The following is a 20665-nucleotide window of genomic DNA, read 5'->3' as shown; positions in this document are numbered from 1 at the left end:
GAGCACATGCACATCTTTCCCCTCTGGAGGCCACCTGTCAAAACGGCTCCTTCCAAAGTGAAGCCACAACCTGGAACATGTGGGGCAGAGGGTGCAGCCCTGGCAGGGAGGGCTGCCCTGCCCAGTGGGTCCAGACGCTGGACTCGGCTCACAGGACAGACAGTGCACAGGAGCAGAAAGGAGTACAGTTCTTCTGTACTTAATACAATGACAGCACTAAAACCTACAGCTTTAGCTCATATGACTTGTGTGGAAGGGTCAAAACATTTTGTTAAATTATGATGTGTATTACTTCTTGGTATTTATTACTTTCTACTTCTTTGTAAGCTACAAGATTTAACTACCACCATTAGGAGGTAAGGAGAGGAGAAAGCAATGGGCTTTTCAGAGAATGAAAGAATCTACTAACAGCAAACTTAAGGTAACAGATCTTTATTAGGTCCTCTTTTGGAATTAAGAAATAAAAATATTAGCTCACCATACTTTTAGAATTGAAACTGAGCCTGCTATCACTTAGCCTGGGCAGTAACACCACTCAGGTACAGGTGACTAAAGGCAACTGGAAAGGCTGGACGTCAGAAGACCACAGGTCTAGTCCTGGTTCTACGTAAACTTCGGCAAGTTATTTCACTTCTGTGTTACTCCCTTTCCTCAAAAAGAAAATGATTGGCATTGACCTCCCCCAAGGAGTGTGGTGTGTGAGGCTGGAACACGTACCAAGAAAGACTGCAGAACATCGGAAACTGCCATGACCCAGTACTGCTGAGACAGGTAAAGGGGGACACAGCACAAAGAGAACAGAAAGCCCGCTATAAAAGAGAAGAGGTGAGCTTTCCAACAACACCTTCATGTCAAAAAATAAAATAAAATAAAATAAAATAATTCAGCAAGAATCAGGGGCCTTTAGCAAAGGTACTGAGGCAATTAATTCCACGGGGACCCCAGCAGGCGTTTCAACAACTGGTGCCAGGATGACTGGACAGACACGTGCAAAAGAACAAAGGGAGATCCCAACACCACACCACATATAGGCACACCTCAAAGATACTGTGGGTTTGGTTCCAGACCCCTGCTAAAAAGCTACTATCGCAATAGAGTAAGTCATAATCTTTTTGCTGGTGGAGGGTCTTGCCTTCAATTTGTAAAACGTGTAACATTCGTGAAGCACAATAAAACTAGGTCTGCCTGTCCAAAAAATACCTCAAAATGAATCAAAGACCGTTGTAAGGACTAAACAATAAAACGCCTTAGAAGGAGACACAGGCATAAATCTTCTTGACCTTAGATCAGGCAATGGTTTCTTTGACTTGACACCAAAAACATAAGCGACTAAAGAAAAAATAGGTAGTCTTGGATTTTATCAAATTGAAAACTTTAAAAGTGAAGACAACCCACAAAATGGGAGAACATTTTTGCAAATCATGTATCTGGTATAGGACCTGTATTTAGAATATACAAAGGAGTCATATAACTCAATAATAAAAGGAGAAGTAACCCAATTACAAATGGGCAAAGGATAAACATTTGTCCCATGAAGATACACAAACAGCCAATGAGCACATGGAAAAAGTGCTCAACGTCACTAGCCATGAGGGAAATGCAGATCAAAACCACCATGAGATGCCACTCACACCCACTAGGACGCTACAATCAGCAGCCGGCAGCTGTGGGCCCCTGCTGACGAGAGTGTGGAGAGACTGGAACTCTCGTACACCACTGCACTGGGAGTGGAAAAGGGTGCAGCTGCTTTGGGAAACAGCCTGGCAGTTACTCACAAAGTTAAATATAGAGTGACTATATGACCCAGCAATTCCACTCCTATGTGTATTTCCAAGAGAAATGAAAACTTATGTGTATACAAAAACTCGTACAAATATGCCTGTAGCAGCATTATTCATAATAGCCAAAAAGTAGAAACAACTCAATGCCCCTCGAGTGACAGATGGACAAACAAACAAGACGTGGCCCACCCACAGAAGCAACTGTCACTCGGCTCTACGAAGGACTGACGTGCCGGTGCCGGCACACACTCACCAGGGACGGCCCCAGGAAACATTATGTTAGGTCAAAGAAGCTGGCCACGAAAGACCGTATGTTGTATGATTCTATACATACGAACTAGGCTCTACCTGTCCAAAATGGGTAGAGCCGTATAAAAAGCAGATTCGTGGTTGCCTAGGACTAGGGCAGATGGCGCGGGGGGGAAGCGGGAGAGTGGCTGCTAAAGGGCACAGGGTTCCTCTGGGGGCTGCTGAAAAAGCTCTGAAATTGATTATGGTCACTCTGAATTTGCTAAAAAACCACTGAATTGTACACCATAAATGGATAAATGGTAAACTGTGTGGTAAGTGAATTATATCTCAATAAAGCTGTTACCAGCTCCTCCTTCCCTTTCAAAAAGGGAAAAGGAATCAGGAACTCTGTAGAAATACCACACCCTCTGTCTCAACCCAATTATTATAGATCCCATTCACTCTCAAAAGTGGCCTGGTTTGTATAATAAATTTATGTCAACACCCTATCACTATGTTATCAGGCAGGTGGCTCTGCCCCTCTGGGCTTCAGTTTCCGCATCTGTAAAACAAAGTCTACCCAGTTGTGATCATCTCCAACCCTAGTGCTGTTCTCCCCGAAAGCTCTACTTTAGAAACTATAAAATCCTGCTCCGCAGTCATAGGTTCACCATGCTTTGGAAGATGAGCCTAAATTAGCAAAGGATTGAAGCCCTGGGCCAGCATGGGTTGTTGGGTCCCAGGAAACAGAGGCCAGCCTACCAGTTACTGGCACTCAAATTTCCTCATAGGCCACTAAGAAAGGTGATCCAATCACACCGGTGCAGGCAAAATGCTCTACCCACATCCCCTACAAGGGAAAAAAGATCAACATTTAAATGGGGCCCTCACAGAAAACGCAATGTCCCTAGGAAACTTGGCAGGTTTGGCCGTAGGTAACCAAGGTCTTTAATGGGGTTTGGTGAGCCCACCCAAGAGGGCCAGGTATTGTGACAGTCAAGGTCACCTCATCTTACACTGGGATGACCATTTCCTGGTCCTCACCCATGATGGCTAGGAAATAAAGCTACAACAAAGGAGCTCATGAGGAATCATTTTGTTCTTGTCCTCTGTATACTCATGAGAATGTGCCTAAAAGCAGCCTTCAGGTCTGCACAGTGGGTCCTACACGCATATCATGGTATCCCACCAACCCAGAGAGATGAGCCCAGCTCTGAGCTTTGTAGAGCAGATCCTTAGAAACAAGGTAAAGGTGAAAGAAGAAGAAGGCACAGAATAAACCCCACTCCCATCTATCCATCCAAGAACAGGACAGACAGATGCTCACCAGGGCCACCGAGGACGGAAACCAACATGAAGGAAGACAGACGATGGTGGTGAATCGCCCCCATGTAGTCAGCAGTCTCGGCCACGGGGCCGGTCGCCAGAGAAGGCAAAGGTTGGGGGAGGCAGAACTTCGTCTGGTGGCAGAAGAGAGGTCAGGAGACACCAGACAGCCAGCCAGTGGGCTAGCCTGCAACTCAGAGCACGAGGGGTTTCAGAGCAGACACCCCACTGTTTGCCTCTTTAGAGTGGCAGGTCTGGGAAAAAGACCAAAGAACCATTCAAAAGCTAAAGGGGAAGGGAGAGAGGAGCCATTGGCTTTCTATATGCCAGGGACTCCACATCTGTGGGTTTCTGCTGGTTGTTGGTCTGTGGCTTTCACACACCGGGCAAGGTCACTTCTAGCCGCAGCTTGCCAGGGGAGGCTGCAGCTTACAGTGGTGCGATTTCTACATTCAAGGGGGTCCAAGGGGGTCCACAGGGCTGGGAGGTGGAGGCAGCTGCTGGCTGTACTTCTGTTCAGATGCCACATTTCAGGATGATGTGGTAGCCATCACTGCTCTCAGCTGCAAGAGGGAAACACTGGGCATTTTCCAGGAAGAAAGGCATGGTGCCCTGGCATCTGGGAGTCCGGAAGGCATGAATATTGGCAGACACCACCAAAATAAGGCTGTGTACAGCACAGTGTGCTGGCAAAAGCAGAGATTTCAGCACATGCCTTCACATCTCTCTTGTTGACTCTCTCTCTGACAACGGGCCTTTCCACCACAGCTCTGGGCCCAAGGACTACAAGACCTACATCCAAGGAGGCTCTGGGCAAATGGTATTTCTCGGGCTGGTGTGGCCTCCGGGCCCTGTCCTGACGCAGCGTCTCGAACACAGTCAGAAGGCTTTCATTCAGACAGATGCCAGACTCGCACCTCTCACCTCCCCCGGCCCTTAAGGAAGGCCACAGTTGGTCCTTCCTTTCTCCTGGCCACTGAGTTCTTTCTCAAACCCCTTCCTCAGGAGGGCCCTTTACATCCTACCCCACCCCCCAGGCCGGGTCCCCAATCCACTGGCCTTAGCTGCTGTATTCCATGCTTAGTCTTCCTGGAGACCCACGTTTTAGAAAAACTCAATGCATCTTATGTCTCCTGGCACTGAGTCCATGGAGAACACACTGTCCGGCCAGGATGTCCCTTCCAGAAGTGACTCTGGGGCCAGTCTCGCTAATTCTCCTGTTCCAGGACTAGGGTCCACAGGAAGTTCGTTTCTCTTTCCCAGAGGATGTTCCCAGGGAGCCTTCTCCAGAGGGGGCAATGGCGGGCAAGCCCCACTCACCTCACCACACGTTACCCTGGGGGTGCAACCAGCATTCTTTAAATAAACAGGAAAAGCTAGGGGTGGGGGGTGCTTTACCTTTTAAGGTACTGAGGACAAAACAGGATTCATCTTGGAAATTCTGCACCATCTAAAAGGCAAAAGAGAGACCATGTCCCATCAACAATGAGTGCGTAATATGTGAAAAGCCTCTGCACTAAGCAGCCCAGCCACGTGCGTCAGAAATGACAGTCACCGTGTTTACACAAATGCAGGCCAACGGTGATGCTCAATTTTAACTACGAAAATGTGGCAGAAAATAAATGTACAGTATGATCACAATTTTAAGTAACAAAAAACTGAACATGAGAGACAAAAAGGAGCCTGGAAAGGAATCAAAATGTTATTGAATTTAAATATGGGATTAAATTTTTGTTTGCTTTTGTTTTGCTTTGTCCTGGTTACCAGGTCTTCCAGTCCCTATAAGAGACACAGTACGGGAGAGTGTATGTGTACAGTAGCATTCATGAAAGTCAATGTGCTTAAAAACCGGGGTAATCAGCAGGATCTGCCTATTAGAATCCTAGGAGGACCAGGTACAGAGGTGGGCAAAAGCAGGTTTACAGTTTTGAGTACATGAAACACGGAGTTAATAAAGCTACTGTAATACTCACAACCTGCATCCTTTTTTCCATATGAATAACTGTGAACCCACTGATGTCCACCCCTGAATAAACAGAGTGCCACTCCCAGCATCTGAAATGTGGCTGGAATCGAAGGGGTATTCACCAGCCACCTCTCTGGAGTTCCCAGTTTGATTAGCTACCTCATGACTCCGGACAAGTCAACCTTTTTCTTCCTATCTCCATGTCAAATGGGGCTGTTTCAACGATGAAAAATACAACCAGGAGGTAGAGTGATGGAAGCTGGTGTCACTACTGGTGGAGTGTGAATCTGTGTAACAGCTTTACAGAGCTTCCGTGGGACCTGTGAACACGACATTGGTCCTCCAGGCAGACACCCTTGATAAACTGCACGTGCACACACAAAGCACACCTGAGAATGGCCAATACTGCACCCCAAACCAAAACGGCCCCATGTCAATCAACAGCAAGAGCATGGACTGGTACGCTACGCCTTCGGCAGTGCCAGTGACCTACGGCAGCACACTCACATGCACAGATCTCAAAATTATCACGTGCAGCCCTGGCCAGGTGGCTCGGCTGGTTGGAGCATCATCCCGGGCACCAAAAGGTCACGGCTGCAATCTCTCAGTCAGAACACGTACCTCGGTTGCCGGTACGATCCCCGGTCAGGGTGTGTACAGGAGGCAACTGATCGATATTTCTCTCTCTCTCTCTCTTCCCCCCTTCCTCTCTTCTAAAATCAATAAACATATCCTCAGGTGAGGGTGAAAAAATTATTTTAAAATAGTATCTTGTGGAACAAAAGAAGAAAGTCACGGAGGAATACACATTATGCCACTTATACGAAGTTTTTAAACAGACAAAATTCAACAATACATTGAGGAGGAACAAGGGAATGATTAACACAAAATTCAGACCAACAGATGGAGGGTGGAGAGGAATATAAAATTAGCTCACAAAGGGGCTTCTAACATAACACTACATTAACCGAAGAGCAAGTATTGGGTACTTCAATCCTTCTTTTTTTTTTAAGATTTTATTTATTTTTTAGAGAGGGGAAGGAAGAAAGGGAGAGAAACACCAGTGTGTGGTTGCCCCTCACGTGCCCCCGACTAGGGACCTGGCCTGCATGTGCCCTGACTGGGAATCGAACCAGCAACCCCTTGATTCGCAGGCCCGTGCTCAATCCACTGAGCTATACCAGCCAGGACTCAATTATTCTTTAAACTGTACATATACACTTTATATACTCTTTGCATATGTATGCTGTTTGTCACAATATAAATGGCAAGAATTATAAAAATATAAACATATACATAAACATTCACATCACACTCACACACTAGCTAGTACTACAGCAAAATTGCTTTCCAATTTAAAAAATGCAACCACATTTTATTGCCTGCTCTGGATTATCGCCCCAAATCCTGCAAATCCACCCACCGTAGATGCCCGCCCCACCCTGCAAGGCCTGATGATGCGTGAAGCACACTCATTCTATACTGCTGGCCCGTGCCCTCTAGGACCCTGGGCCACCCAGCCACTTGGGCATGCAGAGCCCTAGGCAGTGCCCACACAGGCTTAATCAGTAACTCCCTTGTTTAATTAAGTGCCCTTGCACCCCCCGGCAGGGAGGGCTGGCCAGGCTGCCTCCAATGCTCCGGGCAATTAAGAAGCAAGAGGTTTCCAATTGATTTGGGGTTAAGAGGCAAGGAGACTTTGGGGAATAGGAATGGCCTGTTTAGCTGAGGTGGCATTTGAGTTCTGTTCTCTGCTTCAGTTGCTTAACTGCCTGCTCTTGAGGTCACAGGGCAAGCTGGGGAAGGAACTTCCTTCAGGGACCCGTGAAATCGCCAGGTTCCATACATTCTTGGCTTCTGTCTTCACAGAAGAAATTCATTCTGAGTTACAAAGTGACGAGTTTTCCATGCTACAACGACAACCTATTGCTCAGGGCAGTTTAACCTTCCAGGCTATTCTAAAGTTAGGAACTCTGGGCTTCGTTTTCTTTATCTGTGAAATGGGGGTAAAAAAATAGCTGCATTAGATTTGAACATAATAATATGGAAGGAATTCTGAACTGGGGACAAAAACAGCAAGTTGCAGATGAAGGCACAGCCGTATCTTTGCGGCACGGTAGAGAACCTGCACGTGCACACGCCCAGGCACACAACGGACCCAGCACACAACGGACACCGGCACATGAGAGTCATCTGGCAGGATCACACAAACCCAGCGTAAACTCCTCCAGGAAAAGAGAGTGGGGAAGATGAGGGCCTCTCACATTTGCCTTCTGCTCTTTGAGGTTGCTTGACCACTTACTCTGTGATTACTTTTTAATTAAAAAGTAAGGAAATGGCACCTTGCAGACCTCAGGCTGAAACGGAGACTCCCATTTCAGGGGCTTTGGCAACTGTAAGGAGGAGCCCAGGATTATTCTAATAATGACAATTATGAAATAAGTATAAAGACTGTTAAAAAGACTTACATTTTATACACTGTTAAATTTAAGTACCTGTCCATCACTTGCTCCCCAAAACAAGTGCCTAGCACCATCAATTACATCTGCTGTTTAGTCAGCATCTCCTGGTACCTAACAATCTTCTCGTTTCAACCCTACCTGCTCGGTAAGTATTAAATATCCGCATTTTACAGATGTGGAAGCTAAGGCTCAAAGAGGGTCAGTAAATTTGCCTAAGGTTGCTCAGCTACTAGTTCCAGGAGGGGACACCAGTCCAACTCCAAGCCCCACATTTTCTCTACTTCCCCAGCCACCATTCCTGTACCATTTCCTCTATAATCCTCTATACAGAGGCTTTCAGAGTTCCCACAACTGGCTTAGGATCTGCTAGGGGCTGGACAGGGGCTCAGGGTCCCAGTTGTGCTCCCATCAGCCCATCTGTGTTTTTAAAGGGTTCGTTTCAGGAGAGGTTGGAGATCCTGCTGGCTCCGAGCTTGGGCTCTGCAGCTGGACTACCAGGGTTCCCACCACAGCTCCGCCCCTTAGCAGCTGTGGGGCCTGGTCCGCAGAGAGCACTTGGCCTCTCTGTGTCTCAGTTTCCTACCTGTGAAACGGGATAACCACAGCACCTACCTCAAGGGAGGCCATCAGAATTAAATGAGTCACTACGCGTGGACTTGGAACAGTAGTGGGAACACAGTCGGCACTCCATAATACTGGCACTCCTTACTATGATTAAGAGGAAAGGTCCAGGACAGAACAAGCTTAGAGATCTCTGTTCTACGACTTGCAGGGACGTCTACATGTGTCAGCAAACCTGTTGAAAAACCCCCTCCTTAGCCTTGAGTGGAATCAGATCACTTGTGGGCACAGTTCCAGTAGGGCCTGTTCAATACCTGTGTCCTCTGCCAACGGCTGCTTGAGCCCTGCCACATCTGGGTGGCCAGTGACAGGACCAGGAAGGCTACGGCACCTTCGTCATTCAGCAGAGGTGTCTGTTCTCTCCAGGAGCCACACCCTCGCCTTCAGCCAACCCCCAGTCCATTTTACCCCTCACTGCAGCCCACCGCCTACCCTGGGGGAGCACCCTCCTCCTGACTCCTTACAGCCCTCACTGTAAGCCCCCTGCAGGCAGGGGTGCAGTCGTGCTCCTGGGTCCTGCATGGCACCTGGCCGAGGATGAGGTATGGAGTGGATACTCCACAGCTATTCAGGGCCCAGTCGTGGCCTCAGAACTCTCTCCTTCACACCACTCCAGGCAGGCACTGCAGCGGTTAGCAAGGAGCACGCCGAATGAAACCTGCTTGCCACCTTTGTGTTGAGTCATCCCCGAAACCCCACAGGGTGTATTTCTGGTGCAGGTGCCATTGCTCCTGCCTGGAACACAGAGCCCTGGCTCATCGGGACGGGTCCGGCAATAGGCTCACCTCATTGCTGACCACCACGTGGATGCCCGTGGGCCCCTGCCGGTAGACTCGGTGAATGTGCTGTGGGGAAATGCTGTACAGGTTGGCGATCTTCTCAACCAACTCCAAGGTGGTCAGCTCTTCCAAGAAGATGGCATGGTATACTGGTGAAGGGAGAAACAGGTCCTTCTGTAGAACAAGTGCCTGCTTTTTAAGGAACACGCCTATCCCGCACCCCACCCCACCCAAAGAAGTCAGTGACAAGCTCAGGAGGACGCTCACGCCCAGAGCTGTATGTAATGGACACATGCCCAGAAGCCACGTGGCCTCTGCGCAGCCCACCGACAGGTGAAAAGATGCCAGGCTGTGGTTCTTTTTTCCTGTTTCAGTCTCTCTTGGGGGACTTTTATAAAATGTAGACTTCCTGGATGCACCCCAGACTCAATGCCATCCACTTAATAGGGATGGTGGCTGGAGGGAGAAGGGCTGGCAGAAGTCTGTATGTCTAACAAGTTTCCAGTAATTCTGACATGGGGCCTGACATGCACCTCACTGCAGGGTGAAGGAGGAAATCCTGCGCCCCCTTTCCTTTCTTCCCATGGTTTAAAGGGGTTGCAGGATGGCTTCAGGTGGCAAAGAGTGAGAGTGACAGATACCGGCTACTGGGCTGCAGAGGAGCCCTTCTGTTACAGACAGGCCGCGAGAAGAGGCTCCACCACTCTCCCAGGTCACGGCACCGGGAAAAACAACTTTCCTTCTGCACCAGCCCCTGTCTGTGAGTCTGGTTGTTGCTGCGGCAGGCAGCTGAACCTGTGTTTCAGTCACAGTTCTCCACAGCATACATAATAGTCTGCTGAGCACTGGGACCCCAAAGGGAGAAGGGGGCACTAGGAGCATCATCAGCCTATCAGAAAGTAACAGTGACCCTGAGGCTGGGAAGGCTTCTTCTACAAACCCCAGACCAGCCGGGTCGGAGCAACCTGCGCGGAGGCCCGGGCGGGTCACTCAGAGTTTGAGGGTCTTGTGCTCCTCAGAACTGAAACACAGCTGGGCTCAGTGAGGGGCTCCCAAACTCCTCCCTCAACTACAGAGTCCTCATTCCCAAAGAAGTCTGATCATAGGCCCGACTTTAAAGCAGGCACACATATATACACACAGTGGGTCCCTTTGCAGTGGGTGGCAGAGGTCACAGGTTACAGCCATGTGACAGATTCACCTTCCCACGATTTCAAACATGCTGACCCACTGTTAGATTTTGCCCAGAAAACGTGATGTGGTCCCTGAGTAATGCTCCTTCCGGTACCGTCACTAGGCTTCTCTGCTGAGCTTCTTTTTAATAACAATTCCAATTGGATTGCTTTTCCCCAACTTTTTAGAAAGCCTGTTCAACTTGTTCTGATTTTACTCCTCACACAAATCACACTGCTGACAAAAAGGAACTGGAAGGATTACAGGCTGGCACTTTTTGTTGTAAACTGCTGTCCCTGGCCTTTCCTGCCTGCAGCCGAACACGGCCACCAGGAGTGCCTGGAGCTAGTAGAGGGTGCGCAGCACGGGGGACAGTTGGGGAAAACAAGAGGCTCTGGACTGGGTAATCCTAGGTTCTAGTCCTGACTCTTCCGCTCACTGAAGCAAGACCCCAGACACTGTCCACACCTCCCGGAGCCCTGGGGTGCCCTGCCACACCTGCCTCGCAGGGCCACCACGAGGCTGAGTCACGCGCCATCGAGGCACACCTGTCCTGAGCAAGTGCGGCACTCAGCGGCCCTTTCCACGTGTGTGGAAAACCATGACCCTTGGGCTCTGTGCTCCGCAGCCTCACTAAGCTGAAGAGCAGGGGGAGCACCTAGACCTTCACCAGAAACATACAAAGGCAGCTGAGGGCTCACAGGCCAGCTGCCAGGGTCCCAATGTTTGGACCCTGGCTCTGCGACTTCAGTGCTGTCATCTGGGGCTGGTCAACTGTGCCTCAATTTCCCCCATAGTGAGACAATGTTAGCAACAGTTCCTATGATGCGAAGCAAACAAGTGACTACATGGGAAGCCCTTAAGGCAGGGGCTCGTTGGGCATCCTTGCTGGTATGGAGGGACCTGCAGGGAGGCAGACAGGGCTCTCTCTGCAGAGAACACCAAGCACTGCCTATGCAAATTGAGTCTGGCAGCTCAGCACACGCTCAGCACTCACAGGTGCTCAGAAGCAGGGAGCCCAGTGCTCACTCCAGCGGCACATACACTCAAATTGGGGCGATGCAGAGATGACTGGCATGGCCCCAGCGCAAGGATGACACGCTAATTCACGAAGCATTCCTCATTTTTAAGTAAGGCAAGACATCAAAGTCGGATAGCAAAATAATGCCTCTCCAATGTATTCCTTCTACACTATGTTCTCTAAGAATAATCAATTTGAGGGAAGGACAATGAAAACATTTGTTGTATCCAGGTGACTTAGTACTCTTCTATGGAATTATAAAAGTAGATAGAGAAATAAAGAGGGGGTTGTTTCTTTTAAAAAACAGCAGCAGCAGCAGCAGCGAGGAGCTCAGAAGCAATACGGCATCTCATTGAAACCTTACACATCTGCGGGGTACGCGGTGCTGTCTTCACTTCACACACGTGGAAGCTGACGCAGAGGCCCTGGTACCCTGCCCAAGGACAGGACCACTAGGTGGCATGGCCAGCACTGGTATTCAGAGACAGCTGACCTCAAAGCTTGTGTTCTTTCTCAAAACTACAAACCCGCAGAAGTCCGATGCCCCTGAGGGGCTCTAAACCCCTTCAGCTGTGCTCCTCAGCCTCCAGCAGCAACCAAACGAAGTGGGAAACACACATCCGGCCACAGGAAATCACAGGAGGAAGTGCTCCTCAGATGACAGCCATCAGGGGCCACTTGATCTGGGAGCCAGAAGGGCCAACTCCTAATTCTACCATGAGTAGCTCAGTGGCTTTGGGGGACACACCCACTCTCTGGGCCTCTATGTCCTCGGGTGTAAAATAAGTGAGCTTGACCAGATATCCTGCGGGATGCCTTTCACCTTAAACATTTCAACCCCAGGAAAAAGTTTAGCACAAACTTATCCTGCAAGAAAGCGAAGTGAGGTGGATCTAGGGAAACGATCTCAGTGAGAAGGCAGGCTGTTTCTCCATTGCTCTGCCGCCCTGTAACCCTGGTGGGGCAGCCCCTCACCACTCACCACACAGGCTGCTGTTGTCCCCGCCACCATCCCGTTTCTGCTGCAGGGGCACTCGGTTCTGCTCCACCTCCTGACAGACATAAATAGTCATCTTCGGCCTCACGTTCCTGGCAGGAAGGAAGGAAATAAACAGCAGGTATGGGAGACCAAGCTCTGTTGTTCCAGAATGTTCCGGAACACAGGGTAGATGTAGCAGGGGAAGGACTTAGGAGAAAGGAAGAAGGCTGAGGGGATGCTGAATGCCTTTCACGGTATGGCAGGGGGCAGAACCCCAGCCAGACCAAGCTGCCAAGGCAGGGGGGTGGGGGGGTGATCTGCCAAGAAGACGAATCCAAAGAATGAGGTATTTCTTAGGGTCATAAAAGCAAATACTGTCTCTGGCTTACTCCGCACCAGGCACCATTCTAGAATGTGACATGCGTGACTTGTTTCCTCTTCACATCGCCTACCAGGGAGCAAGGACCTCCACACTCATTCTACTCATGAGGAAATGGAGCTCGTGGGGGTGAAGAGGTTTGCCCAGTTCAAAGCTCCTATGAGGCAGATCTGGGATTCAAACCCAGGCTCTCACTCACTCTAAAACTGTGCTGTTCATGTGTAGTTATTAGAATTTAAGTTCATTAGTTAGTTTAAATTTAAAACTCAGTTTGTCAGTCACAGGAGCCTCAGAGCAAGTGCCCCCCGCCACGCGTGGCAGGGCTGCTGCACTGAACGGTGCCCCACAGAACATTCCCATCGTGGCAGGGAGCTCCATCAGGACACAGCGCTGCCCTGCAGTCCTCCCGAAAAACCACCACGTGAGGCTGAGTGGCCTCACCAGTCCACGGCTCCCCTCCAGGAGGAGGCACCTTGAAGCCTCAGATCATGCCAGCATCTGACAACCTGTGGCTGAAGGGCTGAGATCAAGGCCCAGGCTCGCGGCAAAACAAGGAGAGGGCGTGGCCTTCAGGCAGGTAGTGCTGCAGCAGCCTGCATCCGTCACAGCCTCTCACTCCCGTGCTACAGCCCAGCCTGTGCCCCTCTCACCGCCTTTCCAGGGGTCTCATGGTCAGCTTCCTGCCACACCCTGTCTCCACTTGGAAAGTGACACCTACCTGCCTTTGATGGCATTGAAGAGCCGGATTCCATCTGCGGGGCCACAGATCTGGACCAAATCATCTCGAGACATCTTCAGCAAGTCAGCACCTAGGCAGTAAGTGGGACTCCCCGTTAAGTGGGACACAAAGAAAAGGCTCCATCCCCAAGCACTTGCAGACCCTGAATGGGGGTTAGGGGACAGGGGACAGGGAAGAGCCAGGCTCACCCTCGGGGGAATCAGACATTCCACGGAGAGAGAAGCAACAAAGAGTCAAACGACATCAGATCACAGCCCCAAAGATGTCAGAAGCTAAATGACTGGCATTCACAAAACACAGGAGCACACACAGGTGTTTACAGAAGCCTGTGCCTGCTCGCCCCTCCCTCTGCACTTTGTATTATTGACATATAATGCATGTGTATCTCTATGGGCGTGGGGCATTGATCGCGTGTACACTTGCCTGCACGCAGAACATGCAGCTCACCGGCTGCAGTCATTCTGAACACACCCACGCACCCAGCACACAGATCGGGGCAGAAAATTCCCAGCATCCCACAGGCCCCTTGCGCCAGCCTCTGGGGAACCACTGTCCTGACTTCCTACAGTATAGACAAGTTTTGTTTGTTTTTTTGAAACTTATGTAAATGGAATTGAATGGTATATACTCTTTTATGTCTGGCTCCTGCCCTCTAAATTCTATTTAAGGGCTTACGGCTACTGTATGTAGTTACAGACCTTTCACGCCCATTATTAGATGTTGTTTATTGCATGAATATGCCACAATTCGCATAGCCACTCTCTGCTGATGGGCATCAGGGGGCTCCCAGTTAGGCTACTGTGAACAGCTCTCCATGAACATCCTCGGATGTGAATGCAGTCCCCTCCTCAAAGGCCAAGGAGTCCCCTAAAGCCTGCGACCACTTGCACCCCCCCAATGGTACACACAGGATATCAGCCTTCTGCTAAAAACCTGCCAATAGCCATGTGGCCTAGAGCCACAAATCCCATTCCTTTTTTCCTGCCACAGTTAATACACTGTTTCAGGTGTGATTCCATAGGCACAGTGGCTCCCTTTCCATTGGGAGTAAAGGCCAAAGCCCTTCCACTGTCGCACCAGGGCCCCTGAGTCCTCTCTGTGCTCCTCCTCCCCCAGTCCTCTCAGCCCCAATCACCTGGGTCCTCGGCTTCATGACCACACCAGGCCAATCACCTGGGTCCTCGGCTCCATGACCACACCAGGCAGGTGTCTGCCTTGCAGCCTTTGCTCTTTCCCTCTGCTTGGAAAGCGAATTCCTCCACCCCACCCCTCCAGTACCCACTTGGCCCACCCCTTGCCTTGTTCCAGCTTACTGCTTCTCAGTAAGGCCTCTGCTGACCACCCTACTCAAGACCACAGCTAGCCCTCCCCCATCTTTCCATCCAGGACAAGTCAGGTCCCTTTCTGAGCCCTCTGATCAGATGGGTCACACACGCTCTACTGAGATGCCTGGTTTATGTGTCTGCGCTGACTCAAAGCTGAGAGCTCCTTGCGGACAGGGACCCAGCCTGGATCTCCTGTCCCTCCCCCCAACACAAAGGAAGTTCTTGGAAAAGCTGAGCTGAAAGACAACTGGGTGCTTTCCTCCCCCTGCCAGAGATGTCCCAGAGAGCCACCCTTCTTGTCTGGTCCCTGTCTCTCTGGACTGGCTCTGCTTGGCGGCAAGGCTCAATGCTCAGTTTATCCTTTTATCCCCCGAGCCCTGAGCTCAGGGCTGCTGCCTGATGGACCCCAGAGTAAGGGCTTCAAAAACCTTTTAAAGAAGGAAGAACCAGCCTTCCCTTCTCGCCAGTGGCTTCACCTCCATCTTCCAGGCCGTGGCCCTAGACACCATGTGATGAGCAGCATTTTGGTAGGACAAGTGCCAGGGAGGCTTGTGAGCACATACTGACCTGCTTGGCTGAGGGGCCCTACCCAGGCAGACAAGAGCCCACCCCGCAGGTGATGGGGATCTTGATAAAGGTGCCTAGATGATCCTGCCTTAAAGCCGTACTTGACCGGAAAGTTCTAGGGACAGGACCCCAATTCTTTGTACTTGGCCCAGGTCAGCAAGTGTGAGTGAGCAACTCAAACTACTCGGGGTCCCCAGGACAAAACCACAGCCCCACAGGCACCAAGGGCAAGTCCTGGAAGGTACGTGGCCTTGTTGGTGTTTGCAAGATCCCTGCGGGTCTGGAGACACTCACCGGAGAAGCTGGCGAACAGCCGGCAGAACTGTGAGAACCTGTTGCGGTGGAGCCACTGCTGGGCGTCCTGGATGGAGGCTGATGGGAGCAGGTGCTGCAGACAGAGAGAGGGGCCTTGAGATGACCGCTCAGGGTCTGCACCATGGGACAGGCAGCCCAAGCACCAGCACAGACACTTACATCACTGCCCATGGGCAGGGCCTCCACTGGGTGGGGGTGGGTCGGCGAGCTGTTCCTGCAAAGAGGAGAACAGGCGATGAGAGTGAGCACGTACAGGGCTCCTGAGGGTCTCCTCCCCTGCCTGCTGCTCCTACACCCCTCAGCTCAGAGGCTTTTTTTGAACGAGAATTTCCCGAGTCAGAGGAATGAGGGCAGGAGCCACCATCCAATCCCTAATGAGCTCTTTGGTGTGGACAGATGAGCTACACTGTCCCAGCCAGCAATGAGCCCCCACTGCCCCAGGCTCGGGGCTCCTTTCGGTCAGAATTCCCTCCCCCTCAGAGTTTCCAGCCCAGCCTCAGCCTGAGGAGGGGCAGTGTCCACAGTGACTCGGTGCCGGACAGCAGCAGCTGAACAAAGGGGCCGCCGAGCACTGCGCTCCATGGCAAGAGGAGAGGGCGCAGGAAACTCCCGGGGAATCACTGCACAGTGAAAAGCACCCACAGTTTGTCATCATCCATGAGAAAAACATTCTCGTGGTTTTTCCCCTCTGACCCTCATCAGGCGCTGACTCCAGGGGCACACAGACCTGAGCACCTGGGTTGTTAAACTGAGAGAAAGACGCATTTAAGACGGCCTCCCACACAGACGGTGGTGAGGGTACAACCTGAACTACTTCGTGTCACTGAACTACGCTCTTAAAATGTTACGACGGCGAGTTTTATATTCTGTCTGTTTTGCCACAATGAGGAACAAGAGGCCCCTCACAGGGCTGGCCCTTAGACCAGGCATCAATACAACAAGGAGGGGCTGCGCTCCCTCAGGGGCCCACAGGAGGCCAGGTACTTCCACACATCCCACTGGCCCGGCAGGAAATTCTTACACCCTTTACAGTGGGGAAACTGAGGCTGAGGATGGTTAAGGAACTCACCCCCCGGAAGGTGCAGACCTGTGGCTAGGTCTGTCTGAGTTTAAACATACACCTCTGCTGTCAACTGCCTCTCAGGGCAACACCCAGTAAATCAAGTGCATGTCTTGCCTTCCCATTAGCTGAGTTCTCTGACTGCCAAGCACAGGCTTCGAGGAGCCTGCACACTCGCCTGTTAAACCTGCTCAGTGTTCTCCCTGCCTCCCCCACCCCCGTGAGCAGGACATGCAGAGCCGCCGCGGTGATGCTGCAGGCCCTGCGACATGCAGCCTGGGACAAGGGGGACAACTGCCCGCCAGCTCCTGCACTCCCATCACCTTGGAGTCCGGACAGCCAGTGCGGCTGCAGGGCTGGGTGACCGGCGGGGGGGCCTCTTCTGTGTTTCAAGCTCTGAAACCCGGAAGAGAGGATCCTGAGCTGACCCACACTACCCGATGAATGTGCCCAAGGGCTGCACAAATACCCAAGATGGCCCGTGTGGCCACTGTCTACTCAAGCATCTGCCCCCCAGGCCACACTGCCGAGGAGGCAGGTCACTCTGCCCAGGGGTGCCTACAGGCCGTCTCACAACACCGACCCAGTGCCCAGCGGGCCATCTTCTGCCTTTACTGGAGGAAAGGGGTTAGAGTGGGTTCTTGGCTGCTGCCCTACCAGACAACATTTAGAGAAGTGTGCCTGAGCACAAAAACCTGTAAAAAGGATAAAAATAGTTGTGAATGCAACACCAGTTAGCTGCCCTGAAACCCGAATCAATGCCAGGCTACAAAAGGAGAGAAGACACGGAGAGGAAGACCAGGAAAGGAGCCCACACCCATCATCATGCCAGAGTCCACAGGGAAAATTTGGTCACACATACCCTTCGCCAAGGCCGAAGCTGTTTGGAGAGCCGTTGTAGCTTGGGGATGGGGCGCTGTTTACCTGGTAGGCCACGTCGGGCCATGGAGAACACTGTGGGAAGAGAGCACAGGGCAGCGGTGACCTGAGGGCAGTGGCCCTCGGGAAGAGCTGGACCTGCTGAGGTGCTGACCCCAGGCGCCAAGGGCCATTCCAAGCAAGCATTCACCAAAGTTGACGTGTAAGGCTGCTGACCCTTCCACACTTAACCTGCATTTACCCAGTGGCCACACGAGCCAGGACGGGTGAATCACTAGGGCCACACCAAAGAATCAAATACAGCAGCAGAGACCAAACACTCAACAGGTCATCCCCAGACCAAGCCAAGTGTGACACGTGTCCCTGTGAGCTTCCTAGTAGTCAAACCAAAGAAGGAAACATAGTCAGTCACATGATTCCTGGGCCCACCAGAAAACAGAGAGAAAAACAACAGGGAAGATGCCCACAAGCAGGTTTTCCTGGTGCAGAAAAATGGGTATAAATGCATGAAGTAGGGAGCAGGGGACCACAGATAATGTCCAAACAAAAGGTCATCAGTAAAGGCCAGTATTAAAACCTGAGCTATTTTGAAAAAGAACCTGCTGACAGCCCTTCACATCCACCAAGAGCAGCCCCTCTGCAACACAGCCCAGGGAGTACTTAGGACACTGCAGGCATCCTCTACGAGCTAAGGAAGGCACAGGACAAGAAGACGTCATCCTCGACCTCAAAGAGCTTCCTGTGCAGATGCGGAAGACGAGCGCGTGCGAGAGTGCCCCAAAGCGAGCAGACACAGGCGCTGCCGGACGGGAGGCCGGGGACAGAGCGCTCGCTTGCTGCCTTCCCTGCGATGGCACATCTTCGGAGAGGGCCCACAGATCTACTGTCGCCCACCAAACACGGGGCTGGTAAACCTTTACCTCCGGCGTGAGTGTGGGCTGGCATCTGTTGGCGTAAATGCCAGAAGAACAGAGCTGATGGGCGATATAAGGCGAGCCATTGCCTCACAAGGTCATGGGCCAGGTGGGCGACTCAACCAACCACGCCACGCACTGATGGCGCCTGGATGGCCCTCGCGTGGAGCACTCACACCCCTCCTCCACTGAGGGAGTCACGGAAGAGCCAGGGTGGAGCGGCTGAGTGAGGCTCGGCCTGGGAAGGATGAGGGGAGCAGGGAGGGCAATCGGGGGTTCCTCCCGGTTGTGGGGAGTGGGGAGGTCACAAGCAGCACAAGCAGGATCTAGGCCTGGAAAACACTCCCTGGTCTGATGGAGCACTGGGTTGGGGGTGGGGCGGCGTGGGGACAGGATTCTCTGGCCACTCTTACCCTCAGATAAAACACTGTACACATCTGTCCCTGCCACAAAATTAGCTTCCACACTGCCTGTTGCAAATACTCTTCCGCATATGGCTTACTACAGGTGCACACGCACGCCCACACACAGCGTGTAGGCCAGGACCAGGCCACTGTCCTCTGAGACACTCTGTGCCTGGGCCTCACCCGTAACACAGCCCTAACCCCAGCATGGCCCTGCTGAGCCCTACGGATCTGCAGGGGGTCTTCTGAGTGAGTCAAGTTATTCAGTGAACACACACCAACACCTACAAGCTGACTGATGGCAGAACGCAGCAGGGGATGTTGTTTAAAGAGAGAGAGACAGGGCACGGTAAGAAAAGAGGTGGCACCAGCAGTGGCCTGTGACAGGAGGAGAGCAGGCCTGTGACAGTGAGCATCTCAGAGTACTCTGAACAGAAGGACTGGAGCAGATGGGACTGGCATCCGGGAACGCGCTCCGATGTCTGTTCAGACGACACGACAGCCAGCGCTCACAGCCTCTGACCCGCAAGCCCACTCTGAGAATGGAAGCCTGCAGACCTGTTCCCCACGTGCAGAACTTCTCCCGCACCGTCTGGAAAGTCAAGGGCCGGAAACAACCCAGTGTCCACCACACGACAAAGGCAATGCAGCTAGATGGAGAACTAGAAAGCACTTTATGAACAGACAGGGAAGAGATGCCAAGATATGCTATTAAACAATAAAAGCAAGTTGCAGAACAGTATGTCTGTGTACACTGTTGGTGTAGGAACACGGACGAATTGGATTCACTGGCAGGGAAGGTCAGGTCAGATACGGGAGGAACCAGGGATGCCGGCTGCCCTGGGGAGAGACACCGTGAGGCTGGAACAGTACTGGGAGAGATATTTTCTAATGTACATTCTCTTATACCTTTTGAGTTTTGGACCTATTACCTATTTTTAAAAAATACCGATTTTGAAAAGTGCATATGGCAGCAGAGAGCTAGAAGTTATTTCTGAAAGGCCTTCCTGGCCACTGGGCCTTATCAGAGGAACACAGCTCCAAACCCAAGAGCACACAATTTAATGGGTGCTCTCAAAGGAAGCATTCACCCAAGGTGGGTAATCTCCCAAGAATCTAATCCGACAGCACGCTGGCCGGCTCACCTCAGTGAGAATGGTGGTTTCATAGGACGGCTGGTACTTCTCCTTCTCTTGGGCGGTTCTCTTCTCCATCTTCTCCCGGTCGGTCTTTTGTTTCCGGTCTGCTCCCTTTGGCTACAAATGCAAACAAAGCACAATGGTCTAACTAGTGCAAAACGGGCAGAGATGGCTATCGGGCAAAGATCTGGGGCTGAACAGTGGCCCCCAAAGCCTGCAAGAGCCCAGGCAGGCTCTTGCAAACAGGACAGCATCTCTCTCACTTCCCAGACATCAGATACACAGTCCTCCTTCCTGGAACCCTTCCCCTCTTTAAGGCAGGGGTCCTGCCACTAGGCTGCTCATGGGGAAATGCCTGGGAAAGATCTTTACCAATGGCCACTTGCTCATAGAAGGGAACCCTTAAGAGTCAGGACAAATCCAAATGCACTCCTAGGGTCACCTGTGGAGAATGGAGGGAAGAGGAAGAGTTATGGGCTGCTGGTCAGGGTCTGTCCTGCCCGTTCAGGCTGGGAGTTCCCAGACACATCGCAAAGGCCTCCATGCCCAGCCACAGGGCTCCTGCTACTCAGGGTTCACACTCCACATGCAGGGTGAGACCTCTG

The 20665-nt window shown here is 51.6% G+C and overlaps 1 protein-coding gene and 1 non-coding gene across 4 annotated transcripts in view; one reads left to right on the top strand and one right to left on the bottom strand.

The window, feature by feature from the left end:
- Positions 1-416: 416 nt before the first annotated feature.
- TFCP2L1 (transcription factor CP2 like 1) overlaps positions 417-20665 on the bottom strand; it is a 52357-nt gene continuing 32108 nt past the window's right edge. For 2 of the 3 annotated variants that reach the window (XM_024569739.4, XM_024569741.4), the window contains exons 7-15: positions 20067-20177; positions 17587-17678; positions 15824-15878; positions 15644-15737; positions 13437-13527; positions 12343-12449; positions 9173-9315; positions 4737-4788; positions 417-3901 (exon numbers count right to left, since the gene is read on the bottom strand). In XM_024569739.4, the coding sequence (XP_024425507.1) occupies positions 3855-3901; positions 4737-4788; positions 9173-9315; positions 12343-12449; positions 13437-13527; positions 15644-15737; positions 15824-15878; positions 17587-17678; positions 20067-20177 (792 nt within the window). In that variant the 3' untranslated portion in view covers positions 417-3854. Of the gene's footprint in view, positions 3902-4736; positions 4789-7793; positions 8563-9172; positions 9316-12342; positions 12450-13436; positions 13528-15643; positions 15738-15823; positions 15879-17586; positions 17679-20066; positions 20178-20665 lie in introns of those variants that run through there. The other variant, XM_045203018.3, reaches the window with a different exon arrangement.
- Positions 11361-11467, top strand: LOC112313200 (U6 spliceosomal RNA). The gene has a single exon (XR_002975665.2). It is a non-coding gene; the product is annotated as a U6 spliceosomal RNA (small nuclear RNA).

Source organism: Desmodus rotundus, chromosome 2, assembly GCF_022682495.2.
Source record: "Desmodus rotundus isolate HL8 chromosome 2, HLdesRot8A.1, whole genome shotgun sequence".
In the NCBI taxonomy this organism is placed as follows: domain Eukaryota; kingdom Metazoa; phylum Chordata; class Mammalia; order Chiroptera; family Phyllostomidae; genus Desmodus; species Desmodus rotundus.
This window is presented reverse-complemented; position numbering and strand designations above follow the sequence as displayed.